The 17250-nt window shown below is 41.5% G+C and overlaps 1 protein-coding gene across 1 annotated transcript in view; it reads left to right on the top strand.

Moving 5' to 3' along the window:
• Window positions 1-16567, top strand: part of BCAR1 (BCAR1 scaffold protein, Cas family member) — a 127654-nt gene extending 111087 nt beyond the window's left edge. Inside the window, exons 6-7 of the mRNA XM_073659330.1 lie at window positions 11552-11641; window positions 15342-16567. Of these exons, the coding sequence (XP_073515431.1) occupies window positions 11552-11641; window positions 15342-15851 (600 nt within the window). The 3' untranslated portion in view covers window positions 15852-16567. The remainder of the gene's footprint in view (window positions 1-11551; window positions 11642-15341) is intronic.
• The last annotated feature ends 683 nt before the right edge of the window (window positions 16568-17250 follow it).

Below are 17250 nucleotides of genomic sequence, written 5' to 3'. Positions count from 1 at the left end.
CTGCGTCTGCTAAAAATCAGTGTATCCTGTTTAGTTGGCAGGGAGGCTGTTTATTTAATGATATTTACATTTTGCCGTTAAAGGTCTGTCACTGTAAAACACTGAATAATATCGCCATATTGAGCAAGGTGTGCACAGCTGTTTCGAAAAATGCCTTAAAGGGGACACGTACCTCTACTCATCTGCTGCATAAGCTTCTTGATTTTTTAATTCCTTTCACTCAGCGACTTTAAATAGTAACCGTCGTTTATTTTGTAGTTCACAAATGAATAGTTCACGTGAAAATAAGAAACTTTGTAATATATCTTATCAGAGAAATCAGCTTTTTTCTGCTCCCGGACTGATCTTTTATTCTCAAAATTATCAATTTATGTGTGAAATCTGTATTCAGTGAAGACAGAATGTTACATTACTGAGAGAGGAGATGGCAGTTGGTGCTTATAAAGTTCTATGGAGAAGAAAGGGGGAGGAGCTAGTGGCAGAGCTCCTCCTTACCCCTCCTCCATCCCCTCTACATAGAATATCATCAGTACCAACTGTCATCTCCTATTTCAGTATCACTGAATACAGATTTCATACGTGCATTGAGAACACTGAGAATGACTGATCAGTCGTGGAAGAGAAAGAAGCTGATAAGATATATTACAAAGTTTCTTATTTTCATGTGTATTATTGTTTTATGAAATAAAAATTAAAACAGTGATTACCCTTTAAGTTTAATTCTTCGCGGTAGCGAGTGATGCGTACTAAACATCTTAAAGGGTTTTTTTTTTTTTTTTTTTAATAAATAATGTATTAATTGTGTGGTGAATTCTGCACCATTTTTCATTTATGCAATTTTTGTCTAGTTTTTGCTGTTTTTGATCTGTTGCAAGCTGCTGGAATTTTTTATCTTTTACCTTTATGTGTTATAACTTTATGCACATTATTTGTTCCCCGGAGTCAGAAAAACTGAGAAATAGACCCTAAAATAATATGTTAAGAAATAATAAGACCTAAAAATGACATGGTAGTTGAAGGCGGACATTTAATTCCATGATGGGACAATAAAAATATGTTTTTTTTTACATACATCACATTTTTCACTTGGGAAATCACAGCAATCTTGATAAAATATCTTGACCTTATTATTAACAACCTAAATAGCCTCAGCTATAGTGGTCCCAACTCGTCCTGAAAGTGTGGGTGTCTATTACATCGTTCATGTGACCACTGCAGCCCATCACTGGCCTCAGCAGTCTTGTGCCTGCTGATGCAGTGATTGACTGCAGTGGTCACATGAATGATGAATGGATCTGGAGGGCTTGAAAATTAAATGTTAGGTAATGGTAATTGGTAATGGACACCTCCTACTCACTTTTTAAAAGTCTCAGAAAGTCCCTTTAAATGACAGGACGTCAGTTCTCTAAAGAATGGGAATGGCTATGGGCACATGAAAGGTCGGGCGCATTCACCACCCTCCAGCTCACTTGTGTCTGATAACGCTGGTTCCTGACCAGGGTGTATTTCTCACAGCCCAGACAATGGAGCAGTTGCCCCCCTTTCCTTTTCAGACCACAACATCTGAAGATTGGGTTGTACATCCCTGAACTAAGATGTCAGAGCCTGGGAACAACTGTATCATTGATGGCGCTCGGTCACAGTGAGCCGGTTGTACTGCCCCCGCCTTTGATATGTGATATCGCTCTACAAATGTCTGCAGTGTAAGGGGAATGACATAAGTGGTAAAAAAGAGATATAATCCCCATACATGAGCAAAGATACAAGCTGCACGTCTGTGGAGAATAGAAAGGCTGGGAAACGCCAGACTCAGCGACCCCCCCCCCCCCCTCCCCACCCCGTGTTTTCCCAACCCTTACAAGTTTACAAACTTTTTAGAAAGTTTTATTTAAGACTTTTCTATATCCCAAAAAACTTACAGCCATATTGTCACAACATAATGGTTTATTATAAGGCTCCGGAAAGGCTGATAACAAATAGGGCAGCACGTCCTCTTGTCACTTTTGTCAAAAAAAAGTTGCTCAGTAAAAACTGTAAAATAGAAATATCTCTAACTAACATGAACACAATGGTCAAACTTTGGTAATGGCTGCATGTGCTGATTTTTAGTAGAGTAGAATAGACCATTCTCCGTCTGGTGCTTATTTATGGCACGGCACCAGAGACTGTATGTTCCCTCTGCAGTGTGTACACTATACAGTGGGTACAGAAAGTATTCAGACCCCTTTACATTTTTCCCTCTTTGTTTCATTGCAGCCATTTGGTAAATTCTAAAAAGTTCATTTTTTTCCTCATTAAAGTACACTCTGCACCCCATCTTGACTGAAAAAAACAGAAATGTAGAAATTTTTTGCAAATTTATTAAAAAAGAAACCCACTGTATATTGTATATTAGCCACACAGGATCAGAGATAACTCCATCACCCGCTGTTTAACCCCTTAGATGTGACCACAGACTGAGATGGTCCACCTGGACAGCCTTATGGAGGCCCTCAAGTCAGGTCTTAGGGCTCATTCAGGAGTCAGGGATTTTTCTCCCAGGCAAAAATTCATCAGTATTTGATCAGTGTTTGGTTTTTATCATCAGTTTCATCAAATTTTTCACATATGCAAAAAAAAATAAACTGATGGAGGATTCCCAAGCTTCTCCTATCAAACAATCCTATGTGGTGTCCTAGTTCCGTCCCAATTTTTCATGAACCCATAGACTTGCATCGTAGACACTCGGCCCACAGTAATATGGAGACGTATGAACAGCCCCGTAGACTACAAGTTCTATCTGTGAAGATCACAGATAACACACCTATGTGAAAAACTGAAGTCTGAATGAGGCCTTAGTGACCCTATAAGAACTACCGTATTTTTCAGACTATAAGACGCACCTTACCATAAGATGCACCCCAGGTTTAGACAGCAAGAAATAAGAATTTTTATTTTACTATGTTACTATTATATCTTATTTATTTATAAAATTATAAAATATACTACTATATCTTCCTGGCGATGTAAAGCGGGAGAGGTCATTATCACAAATTTTTATGTCCTAGCATAGAACAGGGAGGAAATAAATCTGTTGTTAGTGTCTCTCTGCAGTGTGTATGATGAGAGAGAGAGAGATTTTTTTTCAGATTATAAGTTCCGGTACCCATTGTTTTCAATGAGATTCGGGTTCTGGTTCCCGAACCTAACTTTTACATAGAGGTCAGGTACCAGAACCTGAACTTCCAGCAGTCCGCCCATCCCTACTGATAACCAATAATAGGATCCCCTACCTAGGCCAATTATCTATAATATAACCGGCCAAGCGTCCCTCTCTCTGAAGCCTCTATAGACTGCGCATGCGCGACGCGCAGTCTGGCTCCAGACAGAAGAACGCATGGAGCCGTTACAGGTAAGAGGAGTGTATGGCGCCGGAGATCACGGTATGCGTAGACACTGAACTCCTCGATCTCCAGCGCCATACTTACCTGACCGGGAGGAGCGTTGCTGTGGCGCCTCTCTTCTGCCCGGAGACCGGGGGCGGAGTGAAGACGCCGGAATCGGCGCATGCGCATAGCACTATCCGGCACCATTTTACTGAAGGCACACTTAGTTTACTGGGTGCAGCAGTTAAGATAGAATCACAGTTTACTCTTCTGCAGATCAAGCAGAGCTCTGAATGCTGAGCCCTGTATACCCCCCCTATACCACTGATTGGAAACTTTGTATGTTGTATATAGAAAGAAAGCTGCTGATCAGTGCTGGAGGCGTGGTTGGACTAGGAGACATGAGACAACCTATCCTGTAGTGATAAACTCCTGCTGATAAAACACTGATTGTATTGAAACAGCAAAGCACAGCCTAGTGAGTGACACATTACTGGAATCAGGCTCTCTGCTCCTACATCAAGGTTCTCTCAGACTACGTAGCAAAAACCTAGTGACAGATTCCCTTTAGTCATAGTGACCCATGAAATTAGGTATTAGTTCTGCAAAAAGATCATGGTCCTATATAGCACCTCATATAAGAACTGGCATAACGACACCCAGCATGTTGGCAGATGTAGTTGGGCAATAGTCGGGCAGGTTCAGTAGACGGCCGGCCGCTGTATAGGATATTCTGCTATTTGTAGGTTACTCCTGTACACACTTTTGTACACACTCAGTAGCAACCACCTGCGCCCAAATATCAGATCATTGTGGGATTCCTGGATGGTCAGGAAATAAGCGACTCAATGCTCCATGACTATCATCTTACCCGCAGTGGTGGTCTGTTACCGTGTGCAGGGTTAATGCCTTTGTTTTCACACTTTACCTAATGCCATGAAAAATGCATTTGTTAAAGAAAAATCACACCCCAGTCCATGCATTTGTTAAAACAACCCCCAATAATCACAAAGGAACAGTAAAGTAACCAGATCCCACTCATGGCTGCCCCTTCATCCTCTGTTCTCATGGATCCCTTTTCAAAGGCCCATAAAGCACAAACAGCAAGAAGAATGAGGGCAGATCCCGCTTAATTATCATATTTAGTCACAACCCTGATTATATTTCTGTTAGGAGGTGTTTTAGTCTCAGGCACTGAGAAAAACATGGTTGACATTAAAAGGAATTTTTAAACTTTTTTTTTTTTAAGTGGTTTTCTGTTTTTTTTTTAAGAAGACTATCCATTCACAGACAGCAAGCAGAGATCTTGTAAAGGAAGAGGAACAGAATCAGTTACTTTTCCATGAGGAATGACTACAATTTTTTAATACTAAACTGGAAAATCCATTCAAAATTATAAGTACTGCATCAAGGAGACAACTCCTATTCATGGGCATTATTATAGGGAATCTGTCTGTAGGTTTTCAGTGTAATGTAGGAGCAGAGACCCTGATTCTAGTGATGTATCAATTACAGGGCTGCATGCTGTCATTTTCATGCAATCACAGTTTTCTCTACTGCAGATCTAGTAGTTCTCTGAATACTGAGCTCTGTATAACCCGCCCACACCACTGATTGGCAGCTTTCTGTGTACACTGCGCATAGGCTGAAAACTACCAATCAGTGCTGGGAGCGGGGTTACACAGAGCAGGAGGATTAGGAGGCACGAGACACCTAGTCCTCTAGTGATAATGTCCTGCTGATAAAACACAGATTTTATTGAAACAGCAACACACAGCCTAGTAAGTGACACCTTACTGGAATCAGGGTCTCTGCCCCTAAATCATACTGCTCTTAGATTACATGGCAAAAACCTGGTGACCTATTCCATTTAAGGAAAAATATAGAGGTGGGAGGTCTTGCGCAGAACCCCCTACATGGGCTAGAATAGAAACCCCTTCTGTAAGAGCACATACCGTTTTGTCAGTCTTGTGTCATTTAGGTTGTTTTTTTTTTTGCTGTTTCGAGTAATACAGAAAATGCAGTCATTTGTGAAGTCAGACAATGATACTAGACACTGATTGCATGTTCTGTGTACTAGTTCATAAGTGTTCACCCCACCATGCTATCGGCACTCCACAGAACACGTTTCCACTGCTCCAGAGTCCAGTGGTGGCGGCTTTACACTACTCCATCTGACGCTTGGCATTGTGCTTGGTGATGTAAGGTTGCGTTCAGCTGCTCAACCATGAAGCTCCATGGGGGGCGCAGTGTTTGTGCAGATATTTATGCCAGAGGAGGTTTGGACTCTGCAGTTATGGAGTCAGGAGAGCATTGGTGACTTTTTTTGCCCTCTGCTCCTCAGCGTTGTAACATTACGTGGTCTCCACTTCGTGGCTGAGTTTCTGTGTTCCCTAAATGCTGGCCCTGTTCAATAATGCCACTCGTTGACTATTTAGAAGGGAAGAAATTTGGTGAACTGCAACGGTAGCTCCTATTACTGGACCACGCTGGTGTCAGTGAGCTCTTCGGAAGGAACCATTCATTAACAAATGTTAGTAAAGGCAGAATACATGGCACCGGTACTAAAGGGACTGAATGAAAACCCCAAATTCAGTGATTAAGAGGTGTGTCAGTGTCACAATACTTTTGTCCCTATAGTGTAAGTGAAGGGGTTGTCGCCCCCGGAGGATCAATATCTTTAATAAATATGGAGCTGTATGCTGTAAACGACCACTAAATTGTGCAATTGGATAAAAATCTACATGCATCTGTCATGGCTCAACTCCAGGACTCAATCCGGTGACCTCTGGCAGTTTCTCGCTCTGCTGGACCTCAGACTGTATTGTCTCTGTCCAACTGCTGATAATGCTCTCTTCTTTGCTTTGCTGTGTTGCTTCTATGCAGGTGTTTTCACTTCCTCATGTTGGTTTGTCCAATCACATCTTGGGAGGGGCTATTTATATTCTCCTGGCACATGCAGACTTTGCTGGCTATATTCCAAGTTAGATGGATGTTTGGAGTCCCAGCTGCCCAGTTAAGGATTATCTTACTGAGGTTTACTTTATTTATTTTCCTGCGGTTTGTTTGCATGTTCCCCTTCTCAGCACTCTTCCCATTTTGTTACATTTAGGATCTGTGGGTTTCGATGTATACTGAAGGTCTTTTTGGGTTGGTTTCTTTTTCTTTTGTCTTTCATGTATGACTGTGTGAACACTTCTTTAGCCCTTTATCTCACTCTCTGTCTGTATGTACTACTTTCTGTTATTTTGGTGCTTTGGGTTACACTCTGTGTATAGTTGAAGGTGCAGTTAAGGACACTTGGAGTCAGCCGATGTTCAGCATGGGCGCCATTCTGTAATTTTAGGATGCCATCCTCCGCGGTCAGGCAGGGACAAATCAGGGTCAACGTAGGGATTTGCCTTGTCTGTATAGTAACCTGTTGTGTGCAGGATAAACATCTCCCCTGGTTTGTTCATTCCAGTGTGAGTGTTAGGGCTCAGTCCTAACATCATCCTTTACGGTTAAATCCCTTTGTTAACCCCTTCTTGACGTACTATACGTCATATGTCAGGTCCTTGACTTGGATGTGGACTCAGGAACCGAGCCCACTTCTTTCCTAGCAGATGATGGCTGTATTATTCAGCTATCATCTGCCTTTAACAGCAGCTGGCAAAGCTGAGCTCTACCTGTTACTGTTAACCTGTTAAATGCTGTAAATCTCTGACAGTGGCATTTACAGCTCGATGTCCAAGCGAAGGACACTGTTCCATGCTCCCATTGCCCCTCTCCAAACCCAGGACAGTACTCCTATGAAGACCAACTTCTGGCTGGCGCTGATAGGAGACTGCAGTTTTTGCTGTTAGAGGTGATATGGAGAACTGAACTACAAAGATCCGGTCTTCACTCAATACCTCAGGGATAAAAAGTCTGATTTGACTCCCCCAAAGGGTGCATCATTTAAATTAAAATCGTCTCGTCTTCTGCGCACGCCCAAAACAAAATCATGTATCAACAGTTACACAACGCGTAAGCAAAATATAAGAAATAAGTGTTCAGAGACTTGCTTCCATCTAAATCTCAGACGTCAAGATGTCTGGTTTCTGTGGTACATCTTATCTAGAAAACAGTATCTTACAGGACATTTCAAGGATGTCTTTAGGCCCGATTGGTTTTTATAGATGAAATAAAAAATATGATTTTATAAAGCTGGTATATAGCTGGCATAAAGCAAGTAATATAACATATTGACAAATTATAGATTGTTATAGATGTATTAATTATTTGCTTTATTACAGTATATTGTATAATGATCATATGATCACAGGTTCAAAGTCCCTAGGGCATACGTGTCACACTCCGGCCCATGGGCCATATCTGGCCTCCAGGGTGGTTATATTTGGCCCCCGACACCAGAACCACCACCCCTATGTGGGGCCTTTATACTGTATGCAGGACTATGTGGAGCCATTATTCTGTATGGAGGACTATGTGGGGCCCATTATACTGTATGGAGGACTATGTGGGGCCCATTATTCTGTATGGAGGACTATGTGTGGCCATTATACTGTATGGAGGACTATGTGGAGCCATTATTCTGCATGGAGGACTATGTGGGGCCCATTATACTGTCTGGAGGACTATGTGGTACCCATTATACTATATGGAGGACTATGTGGGGCCATTATTCTGTATGGAGGACTATGTGAGGCCATTATTCTGTATGGAGCACTATGTGGGGCCCATTATTCTGTATGGAGGACTATGTGGGGCCCATTATACTGTATGGAGGACTATGTGGTACCCATTATACTATATGGAGGACTATGTGGGGTCATTATTCTGTATGGAGGACTATGTGTGGCCCATTATACTGTATGGAGGACTATGTGGTACCCATTATACTATATGGAGGACTATGTGGGGTCATTATTCTGTATGGAGGACTATGTGTGGCCCATTATACTGTATTGAGGACTATGTGAGGCCATTATTCTGTATGGAGGACTATGTGGGGCCCATTATTCTGTATGGAGAACTATGTGGGGCCCATTATTCTGTATGCAGGACTATGTGGGGCCCATTATTCTGTATGCAGGACTATGTGGGGCCCATTATTCTGTATGGAGGACTATGTGGGGCCCATTATTCTGTATGGAGGACTATGTGAGGCCATTATTCTGTATGGAGCACTATGTGGGGCCCATTATTCTGTATGGAGGACTATGTGGGGCCCATTATACTGTATGGAGGACTATGTGGTACCCATTATACTATATGGAGGACTATGTGGGGTCATTATTCTGTATGGAGGACTATGTGTGGCCCATTATACTGTATTGAGGACTATGTGAGGCCATTATTCTGTATGGAGGACTATGTGTGGCCCATTATTCTGTATGGAGAATTATGTGGGGCCCATTATTCTGTATGCAGGACTATGTGGGGCCCATTATTCTGTATGCAGGACTATGTAGGGCCCATTATTCTGTATGGAGGACTATGTGGGGCCCATTATTCTGTATGGAGGACTATGTGGGGCCCATTATTCTGTATGCAGGACTATGTAGGGCCCATTATTCTGTATGGAGGACTATGTGGGGCCCATTATTCTGTATGGAGGACTATGTGGGGCCCATTATTCTGTATGCAGGACTATGTGGGGCCCATTATTCTGTATGCAGGACTATGTAGGGCCCATTATTCTGTATGGAGGACTATGTGGGGCCCATTATTCTGTATGGAGGACTATGTGGGGCCCATTATACTGCATGGAGGACTATGTGGGGCCCATTATACTGTATGGAGGACTATGTGGGGCCCATTATACTGTATGGAGGACTATATGGGGCCCATTATACTGTATGGAGGACTACGTGGGGCCCATTATTCCGTATGGAGGACTACGTGGGGCCATTATACTGTATGGAGGACTATATGGGGCCCATTATACTGTATGGAGGACTACGTGGGGCCCATTATTCTGTATGGAGGACTATGTGGGGCCATTATACTGTATGGAGGACTATATGGGGCCCATTATACTGTATGGAGGACTACGTGGGGCCCATTATTCTGTATGGAGCACTATGTGAGGCCCATTATTCTGTATGGAGGACTATATGGGGCCCATTATACTGTATGGAGGACTATGTGAGGCCATTATACTGTATGGAGGACTATGTGAGGCCCATTATTCTGTAAGGAGGACTATGTGGGGCCCATTATTCTGTATTGAGCACTATGTGGGGCCCATTATTCTGTATTGAGCACTATGTGGGGCCCATTATTCTGTATGCAGGACTATGTGGAGCCATTATACTGTATGGAGGACTATGTGGGGCCATTATTCTGTATGGAGGACTATGTGGGGCCCATTATTCTGTATGGAGGACTATGTGGGCCCATTATACTGTATGGAGAACTATGTGGGGCCCATTATTCTGTATTGAGCACTATGTGGGGCCCATTATTCTGTATGCAGGACTATGTGGAGCCATTATACTGTATGGAGGACTATGTGGGGCCATTATACTGTATGGAGGACTATGTGGGGCCATTATTCTGTATGGAGGACTATGTGGGGCCATTATACTGTATGGAGGACTATGTGAGGCCCATTATTCTGTATTGAGCACTATGTGGGGCCCATTATTCTGTATTGAGCACTATGTGGGGCCATTATTCTGTATGGAGGACTATGTGGGGCCCATTATTCTGTATGGAGGACTATGTGGGGCCCATTATTCTGTATGGAGGACTATGTGGGGCCCATTATTCTGTATGGAGGACTATGTGGGCCCATTATACTGTATGGAGAACTATGTGGGGCCCATTATTCTGTATTGAGCACTATGTGGGGCCCATTATTCTGTATGGAGGACTATGTGGAGCCATTATTCTGTATGGAGGACTATGTGGGGCCATTATTCTGTATGGAGGACTATGTGGGGCCATTATACTGTATGGAAGACTATGTGGGGCCCATTATACTGTATACAGGTTGGCCCGTGACTTTGTCCACGTTTTTCATTTTGGCCCTCTGTGTGTTTGAGTTTGACATCCCTGCCTTAGGGGAGCTAAAAATTAAATTAAAAATATAAAAAAAATGTATGAAAATAATTTAAAAAATATAAAATCACCCCAATCTTCCCCTCCTTAAAGAAAAAACTAAAAAAAATAATAAACACATGTGATTATTTCAACATATGTAAAAGTCCTATCTACCAAAATATAAAATTAATTAACCCGTTCAGTAAACATCATAAAGAGAAAAAAAAATTTAAGTGCCAGAATTACATTTTTTCGTCATATCTATCCTAAAGTGGTATCAATTAAAACATGAGCTTGTCACACAGAAAACCCTCACACAGCTTACTGCTTAAATGAAAAAAAAATCTATACAAGTTTGGTATCGCAATTTTCATTCTGAACTGGAAAATCATATTTCCAGGTGATTTATTGAATGACATAATGAACGTTGTAAAAACAAATCCCAAAAATCAATTGCACAATTGTGCTTGATAAAAAAAGCAACAACCCATTTAAGACAGACTTCACATTAGTTTTACGTTCAATAACTTTCATAAATGTAAAAAAAAACTATTGTGCCGTCCTTGTCTGAAACTGATTATTGCTGGTAACTGGGGTGTTGTTGCTTATTTATCTTGATTTTATCTGTGTAAATAATGAGGGTTCATAGTTTCATAGTTTTAATTGAAAGTAGACACAAGTCCAGCAAGTTTGAGGTTCAGTACTAATTGTGTGCAGTTTGTTATCCAACAGTGCCGCCTAGTGGTGATTTACTATACTGCCACTTTCTAATTGCAGGCAGAAGTGAAGTGTGTAATTAAACATTGCTTAGAAAAGGAAAAATAAATACCTTACATAGCTGCTGGATAATTAATCTGAAACACTAGACTGCTTAACTACTACAGAAGTAAACTGCAAATGTGATTAATAGCTTATGTTAGAATAAGTACCTGATTAATTAAAAGGGGCACCTTTAAGAGGACAATGAGAGGCTGCCATGGATGCCTTAATGAAATGCTTACGAAACTAGTTAGAATAGGGAAGTACATGACACTCTGCTTCTGTGGCTTGTTACATGCCATTAACTGCTTCATTTCTGTTTACTGATAACATTTTTTGGGGGGTAAATTACACTAAATTAACAGTAACATTATTCCCTTTGCATCTATCTACAGGGTAAAGAAGAATTTGAAAAAACACAAAAGGAACTGCTTGAAAAAGGAAACATAATACGACAAGGGAAGGGCCATCTAGAGCAGCAGCAGGTAATGTCTTTGCAGCTTACACATACTGTGTTTCCCTGAAAATAAGACCTACCCCGAAAATAAGCATGATTTACAGAATTATAAGAGTATGCTTGAAATATAAGCCCTACTCCAAAAATAGGCCTTAGTTACAGTTAGGGTTGGTATTAGGGGGGAGAAACTGGCGAATAGCCCAGGGCCTCCAGTCTCTTGGGGGCCCCCAGAGTTTCTAATCCAAGATTAAGACTGCTTAAGGACCTTTGGTGACATTTTGGTCATGTGACCATGCTGTCACCAAAGGTCATTTAACTGCAGGAGTCTAGAGGAACTAAAGAGGAGACAGGCTGGTATGTACTGTATGTGCAGTGTGTGTATATACAGTATAGACCAAAAGTTTGGACACACGTTCTCATTTTAAGATTTTTCTGTATTTTCTTGACTATGAAAATTGTACATTCACACTGAAGGCATCAAAACTATGAATTAATATACGGGGAATTATATAGTTAACAAAAAAGTGTGAAACAACTGAAAATATGTCTTATATTCTAGGTTCTTCAAAGTAGCCACCTTTTGCTTTGATGACTGCTTTGCACACTCTTGGCATTCTCTTGATGAGCTTCAAGAGGTAGTCACCGGAAATGGTTTTCACTTCACAGGTGTGCCCTGTCAGGTTTAATAAGTGGGATTTCTTGCCTTATAAATGGGGTTGGGACCATCAGTTGTGTTGTGAAGAAGTCTGGTGGATACACAGCTGATAGTCCTACTGAATAGACTGTTAGAATTTGTATTATGACAAGAAAAAAGCAGCTAAGGAAAGAAAAACGAGTGGCCATCATTACTTTAAGAAATGAAGGTCAGTCAGTCTGAAAAACTGGGAAAACTTTGAAAGTGTCCCCAAGTGCAGTTGCAAAAACCATCAAGCGCTACAAAGAAACTGGCTCACATGAGGACCGCCCCAAGAAAGGAAGACCAAGAGTCACCTCTGCTTCTGAGGATAAGTTTATCCGAGTCACCAGCCTCAGAAATCGCAGGTTAACAGCAGCTCAGATTAGAGACCAGGTCAATGCCGCACAGAGTTCTAGCAGCAGACACATCTCTTCAACAACTGTTAAGAGGAGACTTTGTGCAGCAGGCCTTCATGGTAAAATAGCTGCTAGGAAACCACTGCTAAGGACAGGCAACAAGCAGAAGAGACTTGTTTGGGCTAAAGAACACAAGGAATGGACATTAGACCAGTGGAAATCTGTGCTTTGGTCTGATGAGTCCAAATTTGAGATCTTTGGTTCCAACCACCGTGTCTTTGTGCGACGCAGAAAAGGTGAACGGATGGACTCTACATGCCTGGTTCCCACCGTGAAGCATGGAGAAGGAGGTGTGATGGTGTGGGGGTGCTTTGCTGGTGACACTGTTGGGGATTTATTCAAAATTGAAGGCATACTGAACCAGCATGGCTACCACAGCATCTTGCAGTGGCATGCTATTCCATCCGGTTTGCATTTAGTTGGACCATCATTTATTTTTCAACAGGACAATGACCCCAAACTCACCTCCAGGCTGTGTAAGGGCTATTTGACCAAGAAAGAGAGTGATGGGGTGCTACGCCAGATGACCTGGCCTCCACAGTCACCAGACCTGAACTCAATCGAGATGGTTTGGGGTGAGCTGGACCGCAGAGTGAAGGCAAAAGGGCCAACAAGTGCTAAGCATCTCTGGGAACTCCTTCAAGATTGTTGGAAGACCATTTCCGGTGACTACCTCTTGAAGCTCATCAAGAGAATGCCAAGAGTGTGCAAAGCAGTCATCAAAGCAAAAGGTGGCTACTTTGAAGAACCTAGAATATAAGACATATTTTCAGTTGTTTCACACTTTTTTGTTAAGTATATAATTCCACATGTGTTAATTCATAGTTTTGATGCCTTCAGTGTGAATGTACAATTTTCATAGTCATGAAAATAAAGAAAAATCTTTAAATGAGAAGGTGTGTCCAAACTTTTGGTCTGTACTGTATTTGCTGTGTGTATATATACATGTGTACAGTATGTGCAGTGTGTGATGACATGCTTATATTTTAGTAAATGTTTATTTTTTGTTCAAGAACAAATGAGGATCGTTGTTTATGGCAAAAAAAAACGCCACTCACTGCTGCAGCACATGCTGCTTATCCAGAGCGTTCGTTATTACCTGTATCCTTGTGTACACTGCAATCTGTCTGATGAAGACGATTATATGACCGAAACGTCTTCTTTGTTTTTAGATTGCCTGCACACAATAACATTTTCTTCTTTCAACATTTACCTGAGTGCCAAGTTTTCTACAAAATTTACATATGATTGAATCCTACTTGGGCATCATCCACAGGAGTGCCGTAATTACTATTCTTATGTATGTGCTGTGTATGTGCAGTGTGTGTAAATAAATGCGTATGTATGTGCTGTGTGTATATACACATGTGTACAGTATGTGCGTGTGTGATGACATGCTTATATTTTAATAAATGTTAATTTTTTTGTTCAAAAATAAATGTGGATTGTTGTTCATGAGAAAAAACAAGATGTCCCCTGAAAATAAGCCCTAACTCAACTTTCGGAACAAAAAGATCCTGTCTTATTTTCTGGGAAGCACTGTACTTACTGGATCATGAATAGCTGTTCTATAATATGATCTTATAAAGCTAAGGAGGGCTATGATAATAGTGGGGGGAATTTTTAAGCCTTGAACATGTTATTGGGTCTGTGCTTGTTGAGCAAGAGCTAAACAGATTCATATATAAAGTATGTGAAACCATTCAATGTTTTATCCCTTTAAATCCCTATTCTCTTTAGGATTAGGAGTCCAGTGGGTGGTCCTATTAATTGACATCCTTCCCTGCATACAGAGATAGCTATTAATTACTAGGTTGGACCTCCCAGTGGACTCAAAAGCACAGAATAATTATGAATTTAACTGAATTTTAAACAAATTATACTTAAAGGGGTTTTCCCACAAATAAAAGTTCATGCTAATTAATAGATCTTGGAATAATAATAATTTCCACAATTAGATGTGTTTAAATAAAATGTTCCTGTGCTGAGATAATCTTATAAATGTGCCCCTGCTGTGTACTGTGTAATGGCTGTGTCTGACCGTACAGGGACATGGTCTGATCATACCACATCTCCTGGGCAGGGGAGGAAGCAAAAGAGTATACAGACATTACAGCAGGGGGTTGCAGCTGATTCTTCCTTTGAGGTAAAACATTGCTTAAAAACAGGCAGTGAAATGTTTTACCTCACAAAAAGAATCAGCTGTGATCCCATGCTGTAATGTCTGTATACTCTTTTTAGGGATTTTTAAAGAGTTCATGCACCTGACTGTACTTTGGATACATGTTCTCCAGATATGTAATACAGCTCCCTTACCCTGCTTTAGATTCATATTGGGCCTCTGTATGCTTCTGATTTTATACATATGCCTCTGCCTTTTTTTTCGTGGTTTCTTAGTGAATTCACAAAAAAAAGTTGCCCACATCACTGCATGTGGTTTTACCCACAAGTATGAATAAATTGATTTTTGTGTGGGACATCTAAGAGGCCTGTTTGTATTGCCCACATGGAGACGTTTTCAGACATCGAGATTGCAGCTTAGCTTGCTCATGACATTTTTCGGTGCCTCTATGATCCTTGAAGAACTTGACACGGTAACAAGTAAGAACACTTTCTTTTTGTTTTGTATGTTTCAGCTGAAGCAGTTTGAACGTCTAGAAGAAGAGGTTGCACGACCCATCGAGAACGATCTGTCCAACTGGACGCCTCCTCAGCACTACAGCCAAGTTCGTAGCGCCCTGAGCAACTCAGACCGGCAGCTGCTTCTCTTCTACCAAGAACAGTGTGAGGCCAACGTCACTACTTTGACCAACGCCATTGATGCCTTTTATAGCTCCATCAGTAGCAACCAACCTCCCAAAATTTTTGTGGCCCACAGCAAGTTTGTTATCCTCAGTGCCCACAAGCTGGTATTTATCGGGGACACATTGTCGCGCCAAGCCAAAGCTCAGGACATCCGAAACAAAGTCACCCACTACAGCAACCTTATGTGTGACAAGCTCAAGGAGATCGTTCTTTCCACCAAAACAGCAGCACTTCAGTACCCGTCTCCATCAGCAGCCAAGGATATGGTGGAGAGAGTGAAGGACCTCAGTAACAGCACTCAGCAGTTCAGGATGGTCCTTGGGCAGCTGGCTGCCATCTGAAGGCGCAGAGACATAGTCCGGGTGTGGTAGAGTCAGAGCAGCCGGCTCAGTGAGCCAGCTATCAATTCTCTATACAGACGGCTAATAGACTGCAATGCCACATCATATAAGGAAAATAAATTTTAAGTGAACTGGGACTTGGTTTTAGTCACTAAGATGACACTACAGCCTATGCTACATTTCCAGAGGAATGTTGAACCACAATTAGCTGTTAGCTAAGCTTGTAAATATTTCCGACCCATTCATTGATTTTAGATGGAATTATTACTTGTCCATTCCATGGCCCCAATAGTCAAAAATAAGAAAGTTTTTGGGGTAATGCATTTTATTATGAGTTATGATTTACGCTGCAATACCATAAAGGTTTACCCACTGGAAAACCGCCACTGCTTCGGGAAGCATGTGTAATCTAAAGCCAGAGTCAGCCAGTGGCTCATATACCTTCTTCAGTGCGCTAGACTCTGAATGGAGCAGCAGGTCGCATGGGCAACCAGCGCTACAGTCAACTCTTTCAGGCATGGTCTTGTGACTTATGGGGGATAGGGGCATGGGACCTCATTCTGGTGATCGGTGGGGAAGCCAGTAATCTGAACCTCCCTGATCTAACATCAGTTATCCAGTGGATAGGTGATACATTGTTTAAATCAGAATAACCCTTTTCAGGGCTGGTAATTCTTCAACAGATGAAATATTAAAGCCGTTCCAATTTTGTGATATTTGAAGCTTTGGGTTAATGATAAGAAATTCTAATAACCTGGAAGCAGCAGATGTGGCAGTTTTAAATATGAAAAATGCTGTATTGTTTTTAAAGAGGTTTTCCATCCAAAGGTGAAAAACTATAAAGGCAGCTATGGGGCTCTGGGACAAAAGTCCGAGCACAGGTCAAAGCGCACCGGTGCAGAAGGGAACCATTCGTAACTTTGGGCCCTCTTCTATTTACAAGTATGAATGAACCTTCTGTCTCTATCGAAATGTAATTACACATTGAGTATATCTGATTAATATGGCAATATGTGATCGAGAAAGGCAGATTGGTTGCAAGGGATTTGTTATCTGACAACCTCACGTAGAATTAGGCATTGTTTTCTAAGCAACTACTTGGTCTTAAATGCTGTCACGTTGGTACAGCAGAGGAAAGATACGCCAAGCCGCAGTCAGATATGTTGTTCCCCTCTAAGCCTGTGTTATTAATCAGATTTTCCAAAACATACTGGCCATTCAGTCGGAGAAATTTTTTAGGGTTGTAATCACAAACATTGTTCCTGTTTCCAATCCATAAATTTATATTTTCCAAAATTGAGAATTAAGAGCTTCTACTTCATGTTGATCCAATGTTGGGCCACATTCAGACATCCGGGTTTGCGTTTGGCCTAAAGGTGTGTGCACGTCTTTTAGGCAC

Source organism: Phyllobates terribilis, unplaced genomic scaffold, assembly GCF_046119375.1.
Source record: "Phyllobates terribilis strain yellow unplaced genomic scaffold, ASM4611937v1 Scaffold_13__5_contigs__length_258822181, whole genome shotgun sequence".
Lineage (NCBI taxonomy): Eukaryota > Metazoa > Chordata > Amphibia > Anura > Dendrobatidae > Phyllobates > Phyllobates terribilis.
Note: the sequence above shows the minus strand (reverse complement) of the source record. Positions and strands in the feature narration are given on the sequence as shown.